General features: G+C 40.3%; 1 protein-coding gene across 5 annotated transcripts in view; it reads right to left on the bottom strand.

Moving 5' to 3' along the window:
- LOC105486024 (doublecortin like kinase 1) overlaps positions 1-22,052 on the bottom strand; it is a 351,355-nt gene that overhangs the window by 13,967 nt on the left and 315,336 nt on the right. For 3 of the 5 annotated variants that reach the window (XM_011748660.2, XM_011748659.3, XM_011748662.2), the window contains one exon: positions 10,797-10,910. In XM_011748660.2, the coding sequence (XP_011746962.1) occupies positions 10,797-10,910 (114 nt within the window). Of the gene's footprint in view, positions 1-5,645; positions 5,720-10,796; positions 10,911-22,052 lie in introns of all 5 variants that reach the window. The other 2 variants (XM_011748661.2, XM_011748663.2) reach the window with 1 other exon arrangement.

The following is a 22,052-nucleotide window of genomic DNA, read 5'->3' as shown; positions in this document are numbered from 1 at the left end:
ATAGTTAATATTTTAAGTTGTGCAAGTCACATGGTTCTCTGACTCAACTACTCAACTCTGCTGCTGTAGGGCAAAGGCAGCCATAGACAGTTTGCAAATGAATGTGTGTGACTGTGTTCCAATAAAACTTTATTTACGAAAAAAGGAAGTGGGCTAGATTTGGCCCATTGGCCGTGGTTTGCCAATTCCTGTCCTAGAGGATCACATTTTAAACTTATACTTCATCAGAATTTTTAGCTATAGCTACTTCAGGTAAAACATAATGCCATAAATACTCACAAGAAATATAACATATACATTACTGAGCATTTTACCCTAATCAGAGCATTTAAAAAGTTCATGATTCTACTCTAATAACAAATGCCTCTCTCTGAAGAGAGATCAGTTTTCTCAGCAAAATCTGTGGAGTGGGTGATTTGCTCTTGAAAGTCAGGGAAACAGATATCAATTTTTTTTTTTTTTTGAGTTTCTTCTTTGGGCTGGGGTGTGTGAAAGCACTTTTGCACAGGCAGGCTAATTTAATCCTCACCACAGATTTTGAAGGTGGATAACGCTCTTCTCCCTTTTGTAAGTGTGGAAATTGAAAATCAGACGAAGAATGTAACTCGCCTAAGGTTACTCTGCAGGAAATGGGGTGGACTAGATCCAAACCCAGGGCTTCTTGACTCCAAAGCCACACTCTCTCTGTACACTGGGCTGCCAATCTTTAATTAAGTTAATTTAATCTCAATCTCCATTACTTTTTTTTTTTTGAGACAGAGATTTGCTCTTGTTGCCCAGGCTGGAGTACAGTGGTGTGATCTTGGCTCACTGCATCTCTGCCTCCCTGGCCCGAATGATTCTCCTGCCTCAGCCTCCTGAGTTGCTGGGATTACAGGTGCCCACCACCACACCCAGCTAATGTTTTGCATTTTTAGTAGAGATGGGGTTTCACCATGTTGGCTAGGCTAGTCTTGAACTCCTGACCTTAGGTGATCCACCTGACTCAGCCTCCCAAAGTGTTGAGATTACAGGTGTGAGCCACCACACCCAGCCTCCAAGACTTTTTAATTTCTAAAAGTGGCATGTGACTGACATATATTTGAAAATTGTTTATTTCAGCCTATGAATACTCACACCCTTTCTTTTTTTTCTTTTTGAGACGGAGTCTCGCTCTGTTGCCCAGGCTGGACTGCAGTGGCCGGATCTCAGCTCACTGCAAGCTCCGCCTCCTGGGTTTACGCCATTCTCCTGCCTCAGCCTCCCAAGTAGCTGGGACTACAGGCACCTGCCACCTCGCCCGGCTAGTTTTTTGTATTTTTTAGTAGAGATGGGTTTCACCGGGTTAGCCAGGACGGTCTCGATCTCCTGACCTCGTGATCCGCCCGTCTCGGCCTCCCAAAGTGCTGGGATTACAGGCTTGAGCCAATGCGCCTGGCCTCATACCCTTTCTTAATAAGAGGTGTGTCATACTTATAATTAAGTTCTTTATGTATGATTTCTTGCTCATTTATACCTCATAAAACCTCTATCTTCTCAATGACCTCACTAAGGAGCATTCACAAAGTATGGCAGGAATGAATATGTAGAAAAGAGCACAGATGTTTACTTTTAAGTCAAAATGAGGGAAAGAGGTTCTGGGGCAAGGGCAGAATCAATATGATACTACACAATTTTCAGTTGATCTGGAATCATCAGGAATCTTAGGAAAATGTTAAAATCTCTCTTCAATTTACACTCAATGATTAAGACTTGGAATGCCATGGCATTTTCTCATTTTTAATAATAAGTAAGCTACATTTTAAAAAGACTTATATGTCATTGGAATCCTCTCTTAAGGGGCCTCTGAAAACAAAACAAAAGAAAATAAAACCTCAGTGAGCAACCTGTTTGAGTTGGGAAATGCAACGCAGATGTTTCACTATTCCCATGTTCTTTCTAATGACCCTTGGTGACCTTCATGCCACTACAGGCATAGGTGTCACTCATCTTTTGAGACTATGGCCTAATAGCTCATGCTTGGGTATCAAGGTACAACTGCAAGACCAATCCTCACTACTTTCCTGAGACTTCTCTCTAATCACTCTAATCACAGTCTGAGTGGTTTTGAAGTTTAAACCTATGACTTTTCGATGTGTTAAACTGAACCCCCCAAACTTTCTGTTACAGAGGGAGCCTCCGGAGTGGGTGGAGCATCTGCCCTGCCTGCCAGCCATGCTCTGGCTCTCCGCCGGGACTGCCCTCTCCCTCTGCAGAGCAAGGCCAGGACAGCTCGCCACCAAGCAACCTGCAATGCATTGCAACTTGCTGTGTACATTTAGCTGCTTCTGATCGAGGCTGGCCCTAGATCCCTTCTCACACCGCACGGAGGTTCCTCCCTGGCTTCCAAGGGAACAGTTCTTTCAAACCTGCGCGGAGCAAGATGCATTTAACTGACCCCATTCCTTTTAACAACCGAGCATGACAGCTTTTAATAGCCTTGCAAAGACGGCATGCAGTCGCCACCGCTCTGCCTCATTACTCACTGTTTCAGCACGGTGCTCGAATCCAATATGCACATTTTAGTTACGTCATGCCTGGGAACTCAACCACCCTTTTGTCCTAGCTCGCCTCCCCATTTTATCTTGTTTCTCATGTTTAGCTTATGTCTTGTTTTGATATTTGTTTTATTTAATTGAGTTACCCGGCTCTGGCTGTTGCCCTGTTCTGTGTGCTGAAGGTGCAGGATTCTTCCCCGTGTGTTACAGGGCATAGCACCTGCCATGGTGACAGTTTCACTTGGGAAGGTAGAAACGTGTGTGACCACGTCCCCTTTGAATAAGGATGCATTTCCAGGAAGGGGAAAATGTAACGGGATGCAAATGTTTTCCAGTGGCCTGCAGCAGGGGAAAACGGTGGCTTCTTAGGAGAGTGTGGAATAGCGCAGTGAGCTCATTCCTGGGGCAGCGTCCCCCCTGGACTCTGGGTGACAGGAGCAAAGTCTCCTGGACGCATGGGTCAAGTGAAGGATGCTGCTCCCTTGGAAGCAGCTCTCTGGTATGAGGCTGGAGAATGGAGAGAAAGGGGAAAACAACCCCCACTATTTGTCTATAATCACCAAAAAGCCAGTTAAGAGGGACAGAACCATTCTGGGCACCCTGAGGAGACGGTTTTCCCAGCCTGTGCCCTTATGTGATCTGCTTTACAAAAAGCAAGCGTGACTCCCAAGTGTTCTGCCTAGAGCAGTAAAAACAGCCATGAGCGCTTTAAACACAACAATTGGGAGCGGGGATGCTCGCCTGTAATGATTGTTTATGTTAGAAAGTTGGCTGCCACCATGGTTAGACAAATGCTCCCACTTCTGCGGAGATAAAAGGCAAGCACTTGCAATCAGTAAGGAGAGCGTGTACGTTCTGGGGCTAAATGGCATTATAAAACTTCCTAATTAAGCATATATGCCGATGAGTTTTTAGCATCATTTCTCCAATTTAGCTTTACATACTGGGTGCGCTGTTCGGTACAGCACTAACTATAAACATTGTTGTTACTGCCCCAGCTGGAAAACAGAGCAGTTTATGTGCGCAAGAAAAAAGAGATTATCTCCCATCTGCTCCTGCCCATTATTCAGGGATGTGTCATTTTGTCTGCTGATGGGAGCCATCACTAGGATTTTAGTTAAATGGCCTTTTTATACTTGGCTATGTTTATTAATTATTGTGTTTACTTGGGGTTTAGTTCCCATCCTTAATCCCACAAATTTAGTAATTTAATTTTCCAGAGGTTTTTGAAATTAGGTGACTTTATATGTGTAATTTTTATAATACAAATGTGCACAACTGTAATTAGACATACTTGATGCCTATTTTTAATTGTATATTAACTTTACACTTACATCTCTGGTTAATATTCCTGACATTAAGAGACACATAATTTAAAAGGATGGAGCATGTTGTGATTCAATTTATACAAAGTACAAAACCAGCCAAAGCTAATTAATGTGGCTAGACTCTAGGGTCAATGTTTACCCTTGAGGTGAAGTGACCCTCCCGGAAGGGAGCCCCCAGTGTTCTGTGCCTGAACTGGGTGCTGCCTACAGGGGCATGTTCAGTTTGTGAAAATTTAGAGAGATGTGCATTCCTGATAGGTGCAATCTTCTGGAAGTATATATTCTTCCAGGTAAAAGTAAAAGATGGATGAATTCTCTTCTGTGATACAGTCAAACAAGAAGGGTCTGCACAAAGGCAGATTATGATGAACCCACCCTCCTCCCTCCAAAATAAAGTCAAAAATTAAGTTCTTTCTACATCTATAAGGCCAATTATGTAGGTAAACTAAATAAATGAATGTGCAACTCCTACATGCATTATAAACGGAGAAGACACAAATAGTCTTCTATGTCAAAAATGACCTTAGAAAATTTTATTGAGCTCTGGGTGTTTTCTTGCTTTAAACAGATTTGGAAATGATCATGATTTTAGTATATCTGAATCATTTGTCAAAGTATGCCCCTTTCTGCTTTCCTATGTACTATGTTTTGAGTGTCTGATTATAGAAAAATAACCAGGAGTAACAACTGGGGCTAAAATCATATATATATACACACATATACATTATATATGCATATATACACATACGTATATATTTTATTTTTTTTGGTTAAACTTTGCGGTCTAACCATGAAACAATATCAGACAGCTACTGTCTTACTCCAGATAGGCTCCATAGTTTGGAGAGAACAAATGTCAAAACCAATGGAATTTCTTTTTTTTTCAAACACTAAGACGTGGAGCGTTACCTGGAGATCATTTCAGAAACATTAAAATGGAGAAAACAAGCTCCCTAGGATTTCTCAGAGTTCATTTCTCAAACCATCAAAAACCATCCTGCTTGTGGATAACTTAAAGAGACATAAACAATGCCCCTTGAAGGAAATGCCAGGGCAGTTGACTGGAATAGAAAGCGATTGGATAGAATTCTTAACCCAGTTTTTAAAAAATCGATACCTCCCATAATCCCTTTTGCTTGAGCAGATAAGCCGGCTAAATAATCTGACAGTTACAAAATATTGAAAAATAAATTCATGCAATAGCTAATACATAGAGGGATTTCCAGGGGGAAGAGGGAACAATAAAACAAAAACAAAACAAAAGGTGGAGAATTTGAAAACACAAGCTTACCAACACACACAATGCATTCTATAGCCCATTGTACTTTGAGGCGCTTCTACTACTAAAGTGTAAATGCATTGTTATCCATCTAATTAGGTCAAGGTTGGGCTTGATGACTTTAAAATGACAGTATATACTTCTATAGAACACACACTAGCGTGCTATTGTTCTTCCATTTGTTAAGGGACAGAAGAGCACTGGAAATCGTCGTTTTAATTAGCAACATCAGGAAAATGCTTTGGCGTTAGCACTAAATATACTGTCCTTTTAACCATAAGGAAAATTGATACTGAGCATGTGCAATGGAAAGAAAGCTGGCAAATGTCAGTGTGAATAATGGGTGAAAAAAAGGAATGAGGGGGTGTGGCATCTCAATCAAGATTAAAATGAAACCGATAAAGCAGCATATGGACTGGATAACAAATCAAAAGCATGTTTATCCACCGAAGGAACTGGTTAATGGAGACTGCCAGCACGTTGCCATGGAAACACTGACTGTTGAGCTGCACCATCTCATACCTTATCCAATACATTCCTGGTTGCTGGTAGTAGTCCAAAGACCCTGATCTCTTGATGGTAAACCCGTGGTCCAGCTGAGCAGAGAGAAACGGGGCAACTCAGTGGATCAACATTGTGCTAAAGAATTAAGACTCCAGACCAAGCTGTTCTTCATTGATTCTATATGTATATATAGTTACGCTGCCTCTTCTGCAGGGTAACTAGCTAATATCCTAAGTCTGCATACTGAAAACAAAAAGGCAGGAAATGACACTAATCCCTCATGAATATTTTGGAGGCCAATTTGCTCAAATAGATCTAGTTCATCAAACAAGTTTTTGAATGACCATTTTAAACATGTCCTCTCAATTTCAAAAGATACAAACACCTCTTCATATGCCATAGAATAGAAAATGCTTCACAATTCAATAAAGTACTGAAATCAGCATTAGCCACTTAAAGCAGATTGGACCCCATAGAGTATTACCGCATAAGGCTTACATTTGAGGGCTTCATAACTATGAAATGAAAGAGGACAAGAATCAGGTTTTGAAACCTCATTAATTACAGCAATTTAAATTTCTGAGTTAATCTTCAAAAGCAGAGCTAGTCTTAAAGGTGAATCTTTTCCTTTTTATAAAAGGTATATGATCTAATTAAAGGTGAATCTTAATTACATTTCTAAACTACAAAGATAGAGTATAAAACAGTCAATAAATTTTCTCTATGAAAATATGGAAAATGAAGTAAAACAAAATATAGTTTTCACTGTATATTAAAAATGCATATGTACAGTTAAGTGCTTATGATTAACACAAAGTACAATAAATAGAAGACAGGAGAAGTCCTCAAAGTTGTTCATCCTGGAATAAGATGTTAGCTTTTGGCTACCTGGGAATAAAAGATTCAATCCCCCAACCTGAAGAACACTAAACATGCTGCGTGCCCGCTTCCCCATTCTGCCTGCGAGAGGATGCGACTTGGACACCTTTCTTCAGAGAGAGGCTTACGTGTTCTTTCAAGTGCGTTACTGGTGTGATGCTGACGACAGTTTTTACTTCTGAATTCACAAAGGTATTTCAAAAACATGCCAGGGCACCAGGCATTTAAACTAAAAACTGTTTGGAGGATTTGGTGTTCTGATTATAAACTAGGCTATCCAAGTGTTCATAAAATGCAATGTGAGGTTTTAATCTTTTTAGAAACGTATGTTTCCTTTTATTGAGAAAAAAATTGAGTATACTATCTTGCTTTCAGGAAGATGAAGGTGTATGCTTGGCCACAGACAGCTACTTAGTAATTAGCTTTCTATTGCCATCTACAGGCAAAGTGTCATATAACAGGTCTCATTTTAGAACTAAGCTTCCCAGTGTCACAATTATATGCACGCTGATTAGTATGGATTTGTTCAATTAGACTGAAATGCTCTATTTGCATGAGCAAAATGCAAAAGAAGAACTTTAAAGCATTAGGAAAATTATTGGTTAAAATAATAAACAGTGTTAAATGAGGAAAAATAAATTGGAACTGACATCTTAGTCATCGGTTCTTCATCAAGCTGAGCAAATCTAATAATGCCTCTCTCTCTTCCCTCAGCTCTCAAAAAGTTCACCGTTAAAATGTCATCTCTAATTCATTTTATGTCTATAAATTGCATTTTAATAACCTTTTGTTTCCCTTTCTCTCTGTCTCTCTCTCCTTTTAAATCCCCCAACTACTGAGAAAGGCAGCAGAGGGACAATGGAGTCTCTCTGAGAGACACAGAATGCTGCAGTTCTAAGGAATGCAATAGCTTCCACCTAATCCCATGGCTTGACCTAATGTCAGAGCACCTTTCCTCCTTCAGGAGGGTGTGTGATCCCAGTGAACCTCCAGCTAGTAATTACTGTCCTAACCAACTCGAGGCCCTCTTGCAACCTTAACATAAGGTTATCATTTGTCCTTTCTTTGGTCTCAATAATGTAGGGAGTGTGAAGCAGAAGAAAAAAAATGACAACAAGAACAAAAAACACTACAGTTCAGAACATGAGTACATGTTAAACTATGCTCATATCATAAATTACACCTGTGAGAGAGGCTGCCGGTTATGACAGTATGCTTTTTTTCTTTTTCTTTTGTCATTCTAAGAAAGAAAAAAGTGTCATAGATTCTTTTATGGGCATTGGTGATCTCCAGCAGGTAATTAGGTTTCTAACTAAGAAATGAGAAGTACTAGTTAAAAATCAATTATTTAATTGTTGGTTCCCCCCCGCCACCAAACCACAAACTAACGCTACATCCTAAATAATAATTTTTTAAAAATTCTAAAGGGTATATGTAATTCTAAAATATGAGTCCCATGGTAAAGGCGGTTTAAAATACATGATTTTGTAGCCCCTGGGGAGAGCATATATATCCAGGAAAATTCTGTTTGAATGAAATTTATGCTGAAATAAGTTTTTGTAAATCTATAAAATAGAACTCATCACTGTGTTATATCAATTCCTGAACTTTTAATGATGTGAGCAAATTAATCATTATATTAAATTATTAAATTATCAAATAGTCTTTATAGAATGCATCATTTATAAAAAAAATTTTCTTCTACCTTCCACTTATTTTGCTTCATAGCAGAATAGTCTTTCTTGGCAGACATACTTTGGAATATTATTTAATGCCAGAATTTCTTTTTCCTGTGATAGTCCCCTGATAGCCTTTGCATTTTAAGAATGAAAAAATGGTTATGCAATATAATTGGATATATCCAGTGCTATTCTGAAAGTAACAAAATGAAGGGGCCAAAATAGCCAGTTTCTAATTCCCAGCCCCACCCTGTGGCTACTGACCTTGGCCAAGTTCTTCTAGAAGGTAGAGATATTTATGAGGGAAAAGCATTCTGGAGAAGGTGCCTAAATGTACATAGTATGGTAGACCAGTTTCTCTTAAAACAACCTCTGAAATCTACATTGATATTCTCTTTTATGCTTGAAATATGAATGCTGATGGTTACCATAAGAATTGTGCTGTAGATCTGACAGGCACTTTTTAAGATACAGTTTTCTGAAACCAGCCAATTATTTTGAATCTGAATTAAGTTGATAATTATTTTAAAAAAGACAAAAACCTCTGCAACGGTAAAGATTAAACAAGCATGCAACCAATGCATAACTCAGCATTACACAGCCCACTTTACAATTTGTAAGTATATTACCAGTTTGTGCAGTTTCCATGGAAATCATGTTAGTGATGAATTGAGAAACTTGCATTCAAAATTGCATTCAAAGTGGTCCAATCATGACATTTAGGGAAAAAAAAAAGTGGATCTTTGATCTTCAAATACTAACGAGTGTTTTAAGATCCACCTAGATGAGGTTTTAATGAATTCATATGGATAAGGCTTCAGAATTTATCCAACTTTGATTAAACTAGGATTTCCCCTCAAATATGTGCTATTTGTCAATTGGAAAATTGCCCTGACGTTCCTGCCCTTAGTCATTGTAAGACTCCTAGAATACTGTGAACAAACCCATACTGAGCAACCAAGGCAAACTTAACCAAAGACTGATTAAAGTAAAAGACCAGGGAAAAAAGAAAACAAAACCAAAATGACAGAGGTGGAAAAGGCACTCTCTAGCAGCCGTTAAGCCCTTAGCAGGAGAAAAACAGTCCCTTTCATGGACAAGCGTGCTGGCAGTCCATTCCAAAAGAAAACTGTGGAATCACATGTTTGGAATAGACTTATATCTTGAACAAATAATGGAAACAGAGTCTAGAATGTCTGGTTTAGTAGAGAATCACTATGAGATTGTTGCTTTCAAAAATTACTGACTGAATATCAGCTCAGAACAAAGAACACTGACCATCTATGGAAGACGTAGAGGCTAGTTTACCTCTACACTGAATTTTCTTAGAAAGAATTAAAGATAGAGGGCAGGAACAAGTTGAAATTTGAAAACTTCAGCGGCACTGAGGAACATCTGGAAGAGTAGGCATTCCTTTTCACTTTACACATGGGCCAGTTGCTCACACGCATGTAAATCACTATTGAAAGGGTTCAATCGAGAAACGTGAAATGTAAACAGTACGAGAGCGTGTATGCATGCATTCGTACCATTTGCAAATTCTGGAACCTCATATCAAATATTTAGTAACCCAGATCTGGGACTGGTGGTATCAAACAGATCACTTGTTTATCCTCAGTTTTATTTAGACCTCTCATGCAACCAAAAAAGAAAAAAAAGAAAGAAACTAAAAACACCCAGAGAAGTTAGATATTCAGTACTGCTCATGAGTGAGAGGTACTGTTTAATAGCATAAATACTTTTGAAAAAGTCCACATCACAGTGTCTTAAATTCTTTGTTTGGAGAAGAAAAAAGCTCAAGTGATTTTCAGATTGAATATGCTATTAAAATTTACATACTCTGAAAAAAAAGAGGAAATTATGAAAAACTCAAGTAATTAGAACTTGAATATATTTACTCTAGAATATGACACCAGGAAATATGAGGTTTCATTTTTCCTCGGCCCAATTTAATCTTTGCCTAGAGCTGTGATCAAATTGCATGCAGTGTATGTCTGCATGTATAGAACAGAAAAAAAGGCCTTGTGCAGCCGCATCAATAAAATAGTAAATGTTAAAAGACCTTCAACTTTAAGAACAGAAATTTCCAAGGAGCAAGACATTATGACTTCGTTGGGTGTTCACAGTAATTCAATTTCACGGAAAATCTCACCGCGTAGCTTTCTGCTATGCTTTGACTTTAATTTAGGTCTAGTATCAAGATCCATAGTGTTCCAAGCTCTCCCTGCAATGTTGTCTCTCTCGGCTTGCCTTTTCTTTCTAGGTTCTAGCAAAAGGACACTATGAACTCTTTTTCTCAGAGCCAAAAAGTTTGCGTTGGCACAGAGTCCAGCAGGGGGGAGGTTTTCGGTTTTAAATAAATAAATCATAAAATTCATATATACTGCAAGACACCCTGGAGGTGTTGGATAATGATGTGACGCCGAGGGAAATGATCTGCAGAAACACATAATATATATAAGTCCCATACCTCCTCTAGTGTATTAAGTGGCTGAGCTGTCTAAAGAAATGACCCATTCTGCTGTCTCTGGCTGGAGAATCTCCTGAGTAATGCCTGTCTCTTAGGTGGGTTGCTTTAAAAAAGTTATAGGTGGATATTTCAGATGCTTACTGCTATGACAGAGACTCCAGCTGCTGTGCTATTCGGCTTGGGGCCTGTGTTGAAATGCTTCTTTATCTTTCCAGCTACTGACAGCTGATGTTCATTTTCTGGGAGGCCATCATCCTGGAGAAAAAGAAATAAAGAGAAGAGAAAATGAAAGAAAATGAGATAAATGAAAAATGAAGGTCAAATCTTCCAGTCATAGGTAGCGATCTTAGAATTCATAAGATGTCAGAAATAAACCAACCAATGTCTACTCATTAAACACTGTTGCTGGAAGTACTGCTCCAAGGTCTCGTTCATTTCCACATCTGCTCTAAAATTAATTTGCTTTGTGTCATCTGACCCTCAGAGATTTGTCTCTAAATTTCAAAAAAAAAATTATTTCTGTTTTTGGTTTCTAGTAAAATCTATGCCAACCACGGTTCTAGGAACATATCAAAGAGCAAGTTCATCTAGATGACCAGAAAAAAAAATTCAACGTGAACATCTTCTTTTTAATATTTTTTTTTCCTCTTAACCCATTATTTAGACTCAAAGCCAAGGGTCTTGGCTGGCAAGCTGGGGCTTCTGCAAGGCCCATAAATAAACTCAGGCTTGTTCCACAGCTACTCATTTGGCCATACCAAAATCCCAGGCAGCCTTCCAGGCAGAAAGATCTTCCTTAAAGTTTAAATCTTTCTTGCTGCCTTCAAATCATCTGTCATTATGACGTTAGTTTATATTGGAGCTCATTTTAACCAAGGTCTCTATTCTCTGCTGGAGCCCTCTATGACTGAGGCTGGATACATGGTTCTCTTGTATTGAATACTGTTAGAATCGCAATAACCAGGGTCATAAGTATGTGCCACCACTTACTAGAGTTCATGATGAAAAGGCTGCAGGATCCTTCAAGGCAGAGACTGTGTTTCACTCACTATAGATCCCCAGGTCTTAGCATAGTGCCTTGCACATAGTAGATGCTCAATTGTGGAATAAATGAATGAACAGATAATAGAACGTTTGCAACTCACTGCTAAAAAGAAACTCCTGGCAATCACTTTGATGCCATTCATTATTTTTCTTTTCTTCTTCCTCTCCATCATTGTGCAGGTAATTTCTTGGTTCCACCCAGGAAAATAAGTCTGCTGCTTCTCAAGCATAATGTGCTGGCTCCTTTTGCACGAGCTGGTCCCTCCACATGGCATTTGCTTTTTCTTTCAGCATTTGGGCATTCACTTATTCAATGGACATTAACTGCATGCCTACATGGGCCAGGCACTACAGTAGGTGGGGGAGAAACGACGGCAAGCAAAGACAGGCATCGACCCTCCTCTCCTAGACCCTCTGCTCCATTTCTTTTCTTCATAACTTGGGCCTGTTCCAAGACACTTATCCCCGGGTTAAGCACAATCCATTCTATTGGCTTTTCTGGAAACCCCCAGTGCTTTTTTCATTATATCAACTTGCACTATTTCTATTTTTTGGTGTTACAAACAAGGTGAAACTCCAGTAGAGTAGGGATGCTACTTGGGGAGGGAACAGAAGCAGGGCCACATGAAGTGCCGACTTTGTCAAGGGCTATGTTAGGAATAGCAGAATGTGGGAGGAAGATGTGATCTCTGTCCACCAGAATCTTGCAGGCTAATTAGGAGACAAAATACGCACAGACTATGTAAAATCGTGAAACAGGCCAACAAGATAAAAAGGAGCTGTTACAAGGCAGCATGACGGGATGGCTCAGCTAGGCGCACCAAAGAAGTTCAGAGGAGAAAGGGCATATTTTCTGTTGTGAACAGGCACAGCCGACTTCATGAGGGATCATGGGACTTGACCTGGCCCTTAATGATGGAGAGTGTGTTGACAGGTAGAGAGGAGGGACAGTGATATTTGGTGTGCAGTGTGTGCAAGTGGGAAGCTACAAAGTCATGTCTGCCAAAGAAGAAGTCAAACAGTTTGTCTGTAGTTAAGAGTTTAGGTACCATGGTAATGGCAGAGAAAGCTGAAAAAACAGGAGAAGATTGGCCATAAATGAGTACCCAAAAGATCCCAGAATTGAAGTCTTCATCTCCATTAGGAACACAGCTTTTTAATAAGAGGACTGTAAGTTTAAGAAATGTGAAGGACTACCTTCCCTTTACTGAGGTATTTTTATAGTACATTATCCAGCTCTTGGTTCACTCTACAAGTGAAAGAGAAGTCAGATGATAATTACAAGGAATTAGGATTATGCATCCAGCGTTCTAAACACAAGGGTGAATTCAATGGCGTATATATAAAATGTTTTTATTAAAATGGTGAATGAGGCCGAATGTGGTGGCTCATACCTGTAATCCCAGCACTTTGGGAGGCCGAGGCAGGTGGATCACCTGAGGTTGGGAGTTTGAGACCAGCCTGACCAACATGGAGAAACCCCATCTCTACTAAAAATACAAAATTAGCTGGGCATGGTGGCACATGCCTGTAATCCCAGCTACTCAAGAGGCTGAGGCAGGAGAATCGCTTGAGCCTGGAGGCGGAGGTTGCGGTGAGCCAAGATCGCTCCATTGCCTGGGCAACAAAAGCGAAACTCCGTCTCAAAACAAAAACAAGCAAACAAACAAACAACTGGTGAATGAAACAACCCCAGAATTTAAGTTGGACAATAGCGTTTGGAATCTAAGTTAGAATTTTTGAGAGTTTTTCAACATTTGACAAGGGATAAAATGATACTGAAAGTCTTCTGAATATTAGTATCATGCCTTGGCAAAGTGTCGGGTTCTGCCAGAATGAAAGGGGCCACCCTGGGTGCCCTACTGGCCTCACCCCCCAAGATTACACATGCACTTCTTACCATCTCTTTATAGAGTTTCAGGCTACCTTGGGCAAAGCGAACAAATGAGTTTTCGATGATGAGATAGTTTGAAAAGCATGATTGTGGAGAAGGTTGAGGAAAGGTTTTTCTTTTTAGGATGAAAGCAACTTGAGCCTATTTGTGGTCTTAGGATAAGAAGCTAGTGAAAAGGGAGAGTTGAAAGATAGGAGAAAGAGCAGGGTAGGCACGGAGGGTAGAAGTGAAGTGGTTTGCCTGGGGGAGGTATAGGTTTACTTCTTTCTCTGGGGCAAAGATGAAACAAAGAGAATGAGCAGAGGTGCAGGGAAGGGAAATGGTAAGAGTATGGCAGGGCGAGGAAGATGAAACAAGCATTAACTGCTATTAATATGTATGATCGCTTTCCTCCTCAAACTTCCGTCTATTTATTAGTCCCATTTTGAAGATTGGCAAAATGAGGCTCAGCAAGGTGAAATCATTTTCTCAACATCACACAGCTAGAAAGTGGTTGAGTCAGCATCGAACCAGGCCTGAAACTCTGTTCTTTTTCCCACACCAGGTTGCATGAATTGAGGATGCTCACTAGCATGGCATCAGCTACAAAAGGGCTGCTTCACTGCTCAATGGAAATACTCAGTGAATCATCTTTTCCATGATGAAAGTGGCACAGTGGTGAGGGGGAAGGAGAATTGAACCGGGGCTGAACAAACCAGAGAATATTTGGACGCGACTTAATGGAGCCTGGGAAACATCTGGTGGTCAATAAAACAGACGCTGAACATTTCAGGGACCCAGTGGAACACAGTTAGAAATTCTCTGTCAAGTGGAGACTGGGTGTCCACTAATCTGGGATGTGTCAACGTGACCTATTAGAGCCAGAACTCTAGGATCGTATGTGCAGCAAGCAGCGCAGCAAGGCCTGGCTGACACTGGGCAGAATAAAGTTGCACGGAGCCAACAGGGTTGCCCTATGACTGGCACAGGCTGTGTTTACCAGCCTGGGTGCAAATATGGGGAAAGATAGCTGGGTCTTCATAAGAGCAGCCCCTACTTAACTTACTGAGAAAGATTCAGCTGTTGCTGAATAACCCCACCTTCTTTTCACTCCCCACCATTGGCACCATTTCAGAAACTTGCCTTCACCTGGCTTTCGCCCCACTGCCAGTTCTTGAGCTAGGAGTTTGCTACCTAGCCTCCTCACAATGGATTTCCTTATCATTTCCCAGCCCTGTCCTGCTCCTAATCTCCTGTCAAGGTTCCTAGCAACTCTTTCAGATACTGGGGCCTGGAGGTGAAGGCCTCCAGCTTTACATTCCAGTGAAGGTTTGAGCTTCCCTTGGGTTATTAGTTCACATTGAAGCAATGCAAGTAGCAAAACAACTCTCACAAGTTGTCAGAGAGGCTTTTGACTTCATAAATCTTAAAACGTTCCGGGATTTTTTTCCAATGAAATAAGGTGTCTCAGCTGGAGTAGGTAAAACATATACATGTACACACACACACACACACACACACAAACCCATGACAATGAAAAAGTCTGCAGTGTTTTTATATAAATTTTGAAGGTTTTCAGCATAATTGGATAAAAATACTTAAACAATTGGCTTTGCAGGGATCTAATCTGTACCTGCGCCATACAGATGGATGACAGAGATTTAGCTAACTTACTGTCATGCATCAGTAAAATAAATAGGGACGTTAAAAACATACATTTATATATATATATACATCTTTATCACCATTATTCAGAATAGATTGCGTGCCAAAAATGTGCTATGCATTTTCTAAACGTGACAAATCTGGCAGTATTTTACAAACAGTTGTAGTATTATTACCATACGTTCTGGTTTGGTGGTAGTTTCTGAAGTTTGACACAGGCTGGTGGTGGTTTGAGGTTAGCAGTTTTTGATTTAGAAATTCCCATCCTCCACTTGGCAGAGCATTGCAACTGACACGAACAAAATGAGTTTGCAAAATGGAAAATGAACTCTCACCACTGTCCATAGGAGACCTGGCCTCCTGGTCTCCGTTTCTCTAGGGGTTACTGGGGAAGAGCTGTGGGGAGGCGTGTAGGGGAACGGATGTTAAGTCACTCTGTAGTGTGAATTCCTCACTTTCCTCTGGGAAACCATTTCAGGTGTCACGCTTTAGAAAATTCTCATCCCCTTGTGGATTTTTGGTTTTGAATCATGGATCTGGTTTGCAGTGTATTCATTGCCAGACTCTATTATTAATAATATCTGTAAACTCAGGAGAAGCATGGCAGTCTTGAGCAGTTTACTGCTAGAATATTCCCACTTAGTTTTAAACAATTCCAAGGTCATTAAAGGACTCAATAGCAGTTCCGCTTCACCTTCCACTGTGCTTGACTCCTGTTAAGCATCCCCACCTGCACGGCACCCCCAGTCCCCCTGACTCTCTTCCACATGGCCCTAGGATTCTCTGTCTACAATTCACACTGCACTTTGGGAGAAAATGTAAAGCAAGTTAAGATTTATCTTAGAGCAAGTACAAGATAAAATGCCCATATAGAAACTGAAATTCCATGTCATCATTTAAAATGTATGAATATAAATAAGTGGTTTTTTATATTATTACAGTGTCATTGGGTTTCACTTAATTTCTAACAAATTCTACCAGCACAATAAGATGAATGTTTACATTTTTGTGTGTGTGAGTAGGGCTGATTTTTATTAGTCAACACAGAATATCTTGGGAGATTATCCAGACTTCTATTTTTTCTTCTTTCTCTTGTTCTTTTTTTCTTTTTGGATATCTTGACTTAGCAGAATCTTTTCAAAAGAGTATGTAGGTGGGATATAGGAGGTAAATTAAAATGTAAAGGCCAGGAAGGTGATAGAAAGTCTCCAATTGGCTAAATAACTATACTTGATTTATTTAAACCAGTCTGTTCTGCTAGTACAAAAGTTCTTGAACTTGGTCTCATGTTATAATCACCTGTGAGCTTTTAAAAGTCCTGATGCCAGGGAGCCAGTGCAAACTAATTAAATCAGAATGTCTGGGGGCAAAACCCAGGCATCAGACCTGTGTTAGAGGCTCCAGTGGGCTTCAGGCTAGACTCCTTTGAGTCTCAGGTTTTTTTGTTTTTTGTTTTTTTTTTCTTGAGACGGAGTTTCGCTCTTGTCGCCCAGGCTAGAGTGCAATGGCACGATCTTGGCTCACCGCAACCTCCGCTTCCCAGGTTCAAGCGATTCTCCTGCCTCAGACTCCCGAGTAGGTGGGGTTACAGGCATGAGCCACCACACCCGGCTAATTCTGTATTTCTAGTAGAGACAGGGTTTCTCCATGTTGGTGAGGCTGGTCTTGAACTCCCGACCTCAGGTGATCTGCCTGCCTCGGCCTCCCAAAGTGCTGGGATTACAGGTGTGAGCCACTGTGCCCAACCCTCAGTTTTTTAAATCAGTAAAATTGGCAGAATAATTTGATGTAAAACACAGATTCATAAAATTATAGCATCCTAGAGTATCAGAAGAATAACTCTGGTATAAGGTAGATGAACATTTTGAAAATAAAAATAGAATGACAGCAATATATTTAAAATATCACAATGATGATAATTTGATCCTATTTATATATAAGAATTTTTTTCTGGAAATGTCAATTCTGTTTATGAACTTATTATGAACCTACATTTTCTATCAACAAAGCATCATTTGTGGGGAAAGTGACTCAACCCTCTTTCCAATTCCTGGAAAGGTCAACACATATTATTGCCTATTTTATTCTTATATTATAATAAATGTGCCTAAATCATATTGTTCTCCACTAGATGGGTAATAGGGTAAAGAAACGTAGCTGGGATAATTTCTGTTGGCATTTTGTAACTACATTAAACAAAGTAGCTGTGATGCTGGAGAAAGTAACAGAGCTGGTGATACACATATTATCTATCTGGATCTGTGACACACAAACAGGATCATGTTTGGGGGTGACAGTCTTTCTTCCCTAATCAAGCTTCTCATTCACCAACATTAATGACAATTTGCATTTCATCAGCACATAGCAATGGATGAAACAGTTGTCATCTGGCTCAGACTCAAATTCACCAAATATTTGCTAAGTACCTACAAGGTGCTAGGACTTAAGATTGCCCTCTCAGACTCTTCAACTATATGATCCATTTCCCATCCGTACAGCAAGCGGAAAGGAGAATCCTATTTTCTCCATTTCATAGATAGGAAAACAGGTTCGAAGAAGAGAAAAGCCTTGCCCAAGGTCACACAGGCGAGTGAGCTGATGCTCCCTCCGCGAGTCTACATTCCTCTTCCAGACACATGGCTGCTTACTGTCGATGACTTTGTTCATGTGTCTCATTAGAACCATCCACAGAGAGGCCTTGCTCATGACTCTTTCAACAACAGAGCAAAGGGCAAGAATACGGTGGAGCATGGCGGGATTCGGACCCAGGACGTGTGAAAAATAAAGGTGAGCTTAGAGGAATCTCTAAGCTTCCTTAGAGGAGTGAGGCTAAAACAGGTGACTTTTGCCAACTAGGTTTTCCTTTCTGCTTCCCTATGCTCTACTTTTGTATAAGGTTGCCTTTTCTTTTTCTTTTTCTTTTTTTTTTTTTTTTGTGTCTTTGTTTTTGTTTTTTGAGACAGAGTCTCCCTCCGTCACCCAGGGTGGAGTGCAGTGGCTCGAACTTGGCTCACAGCAACCTCTGCCCCTAGGTTCGAGCGATCCTCATTCCTCAGCCTCCCCAGTAGCTGGGATTACAGGCACCCACCACTATGCTGGGCTGTTTTTTTTGTTTGTTTGTTTTTTGTTTTGTAGTAGAGATGTGGTTTTACTATGTTGGCCAGGCTGGTCTCAAATTCCTGGTCTCAAATGATCCACCCGCCATGGCCTCCCAGAGTGCTGGTGTTACAGGCATGAACCACTGCACCCAGCCAAGACTGCCTTTTCAATTCCAAGTATGCCAAGTAAAAAGGTCATGGTATAAGCAACAGAGAAAATCAGAACTAATGAGAGCAGAGGAAGAGCTTTTTGACAACGTCCTTAGGGTTCCCATAATTATTAGTACTTTTCTCTCCGCTTCTCTCCTTTGTGGTAATCAGATATAATTTGATTGCTAAATACTAAATGTCTTACTAAACAGATATTCTTTGAAATCTCTAATTTATTTATTTAATTTGCTTGGTCATTCATTTGTTGTACTTGGAGACGTCAACAAATACTAAACGCTCATTGTGAAAGCTTCCTTTTAACAATTGATTATTTTCAGATGAAGAAAAAATATGTTTTCTGATTTAGTTACTTCATAAAGATAATTTCAAAAGTTAAGCACTCACTTAATCAAGACTTTAAAAAGCTTTTATTAAAACCAATTTTTTTTTTTTTGGATGGTCTGTTTTAATTACAGAAAGAGTATTTTTTTTTAGTTTTTGATCTCCTAGATGATTACTTAAATTCTCTCCTTGCTTTTAGAAAATGCCTTTAGGAAATCTGAGAGGAAAAACTGAAATGGACAGCAGAAGTCTAAGATTCAGAGGGAGCCATGGAACCTAATTATCAGCAAAGTGGGATCATGTGTAAAAATGTGCACAAAACCAGGTAGAGGAGGCAGAAAGTTACTGCTGAGACATGTATATATAGCCATAATGAGCAACCTATTTTTTCACTGGTAACAGCCAGAAGGCTTCTTCATTTTGTTTCTTTACCACAGTTGAGTTGGGATATTATTAACATAGGGCCATTTGGTCTGGAATCGGGAAGATTCATGCTGTTCCCAACAGCATTTCAGACCCCTCATGTATATAAACAAATTTGCTCACACTTACGAAGTTATCTTCTAGCAAACATGCACATTCTGCTGGAACTGACTGTCAGATATCTTCTTCCCAGTCTTCTCCAGGACTGAGCTCTGGCACCTCTTTCTCTGGACTCTGGGAAGTCTCCCCACAGAGCAGACTGGGGTAGCCGTTCTCACCACTCTGGAACTGTCTGGTTGTATTAGACGTTGTTCCTAGAGGGCAGGGCTGGCACACAGTGTCTCTCTAATAAAAATGCATTTAGAAATCTCTACAAATAATTTTTTTAAAAATTACTCAGTTGTGGTGGTGCACACCTGGGGTCCCAGCTACTTGGGAGGCTGAGGCTGGAGGATTGCCTGAGCCCAGGAGGTCAAGGCTGCCGTGAGCCATGATTGTGCCACTGCATTCCAGCCTGGGTGACAGAGTGAGACCCTGTCTCAAAAAAAAGCAAAATTAAAATGATTATTTGTCATCTATGAATATCTTTCCTCTATGGCTCTTCAGGAGCCTTTTAAGGCCACATGTCAAATTCAGATTGCCTAGTTTCTTCTGTGTGGTTACCCTGTCTCAGCTTTTCCAGAGCTAATTAGAGCTAATACGCAGTTTGACAATTTATGGATGGTAGGCTTTTATTTTTTTTCTTTGAAATTTAAGGAAAAAATTTATTGAAGATCTGAAAAACAATCCCTAAAAGATTGACTTTTCCGGAAAACTAGCTACACAATGCATTGCGTCTGTCATGTTAAAATGTGCTTTAGACACAAATACAAAAACCGTGAAACAAGCCACCATTCTTCAACAATTTGAGCAAAGATAAAATGCCTAAGTAACAAGAAGGATGACTCGCAAAGGATGGGCTCTTCAAGCATCATAAAAAAAAGTAGCACAAATAGATGAGTGTGTTCAGTTATATATACTGAATTGAACCATTGGCACTAGGAATCAGAGCATTTTGTCATACAGCATTAACACGTGGATCAGTCAGAACCAACCACTGCCACTCAGAGAGCCTACAGCTGGCTTGTGCCTCTTCCTCCCCGCACAGCTAAGAAAAAGGTACCATGACCTGGGTAAGTGAGTTTGGAAAGGTTGCTGACTTGTATTAGCAATCATTACAATGATGACAATGTCCATATTATACCTACCTGTTTACAACATTACCACATTTTCATGTATAACAAAGGGTGGGGTAGATGTAATGTGGTGCATGGGACTTTAAAACACCTGGGCTGAAAGTGAGGATATCTGGCTGCAAATTCCGGCTGAACTGCAAGATTGGCTACTTTGAGAAAATCACCCTGCATAGCCTTAGTCTCCTCATCTGTAAAATGGGTACAATAATCCCCATCCTGCTTATCTTGTAGGCTTGTTGTGAGGCTCAAGTAAGATGCTTCCTAATCTTTTCAGCTTCATAGAAAAGGATAATTTTTGCTTACCACCCTGGGGTGAATGCAGATGTTGTTGAGGCCGGAAGTGACCACTCCTGGATACTGGCTGTATAGCCCCACTGTCCCTAGGGCCGTGGGGATTACTATTTTTGCATGTCTGTACATCAGTTAGAAAATTCTGCTATATGAGAAGCCTTAAAATAAACCTCAGTGCATAGCTCTACATGCTCATTTTCACGTCTATTCTCCTGTTATTTGTATATAACCTCCCACTGGAGTGTGAAGAATCACATTCAGACATGTAGAATGCTGGAACCTAGACCTATGGCCATCAAGTGGCAGAACATGAATGAGATCCCAAGTTTTGTCACCCCCTATGTAGTCACCTGACACGCTGGCTGTGCTTTCAATCATGCCTTGACCTCAAGCTTTTGTTGTTTTGGAAAACAAAACAAAACAAATCACTCGACTACTCACCAAGGTGACAATTCAGAGAAATGGAACATTTTGTTGCCTTCAATGTACAGCCAGATGATTCAGTGCAGTAGGGAGGCTGGTAAAATTTTTATCAATGAGTTGACAATTTTATGATTGTCCACCTCTATGACCATGTCCATATATATATTCAAGCCTATATCTGTCCTCCATTCTGGCCATTAGACCTAATGATGGAGCTTCCCCATCTGTCAATGGGGATTACCATAGAAACTAGATTACACAGTCATAATGTTGTTGGAAAGAACACAATCAGTACAAACACAATACAGTTAAGGTATATAAGATGCTTAAAATACTTCTGGCAGACTCTAGAAGTTAAGCATTCTATCAGTATTAACTATGAGCATTATTATTATTATTATTATTATTATTATTATTATTATTATTTGAGACGGAGTCTTGCTCTGTCACCCAGGCTTGAGTGCAATGGTGCAATCTCTGCTCACTGCAGCCTCCGCCTCCTGGGTTCAAGTGATTCTACTGCCTCAGCCTCCCGAGTAGCTGGGATTACAGGCGCATGACACCATGCCTAGCTATTTTTTGTTGTTGTTTTTTGTTTTCAATAGAGATGGGGTTTAGCCATGTTGGCCAGGCTGGTCTCAAACTCCTAACCTCAAGTGATCTACCCACCTTGGGCTCCCAAAGTACTGGGATTACAGGTGTGAGTCATTGTGCCCAGCCTATTATTATTATTTTTTGAGATGGAGTCTCGCTCTTTTGTCCAGGTTGGAGTACAATGGCACAATCTCAGCTCACTGCAGCCTCCGCCTCCCGGGTTCAAGTTATTCTCATGCCTCAGGCTCCTGAGTAGCTG

This window comes from Macaca nemestrina, chromosome 16 (genome assembly GCF_043159975.1).
Source record: "Macaca nemestrina isolate mMacNem1 chromosome 16, mMacNem.hap1, whole genome shotgun sequence".
NCBI classification, from domain to species: domain Eukaryota; kingdom Metazoa; phylum Chordata; class Mammalia; order Primates; family Cercopithecidae; genus Macaca; species Macaca nemestrina.
This window is presented reverse-complemented; position numbering and strand designations above follow the sequence as displayed.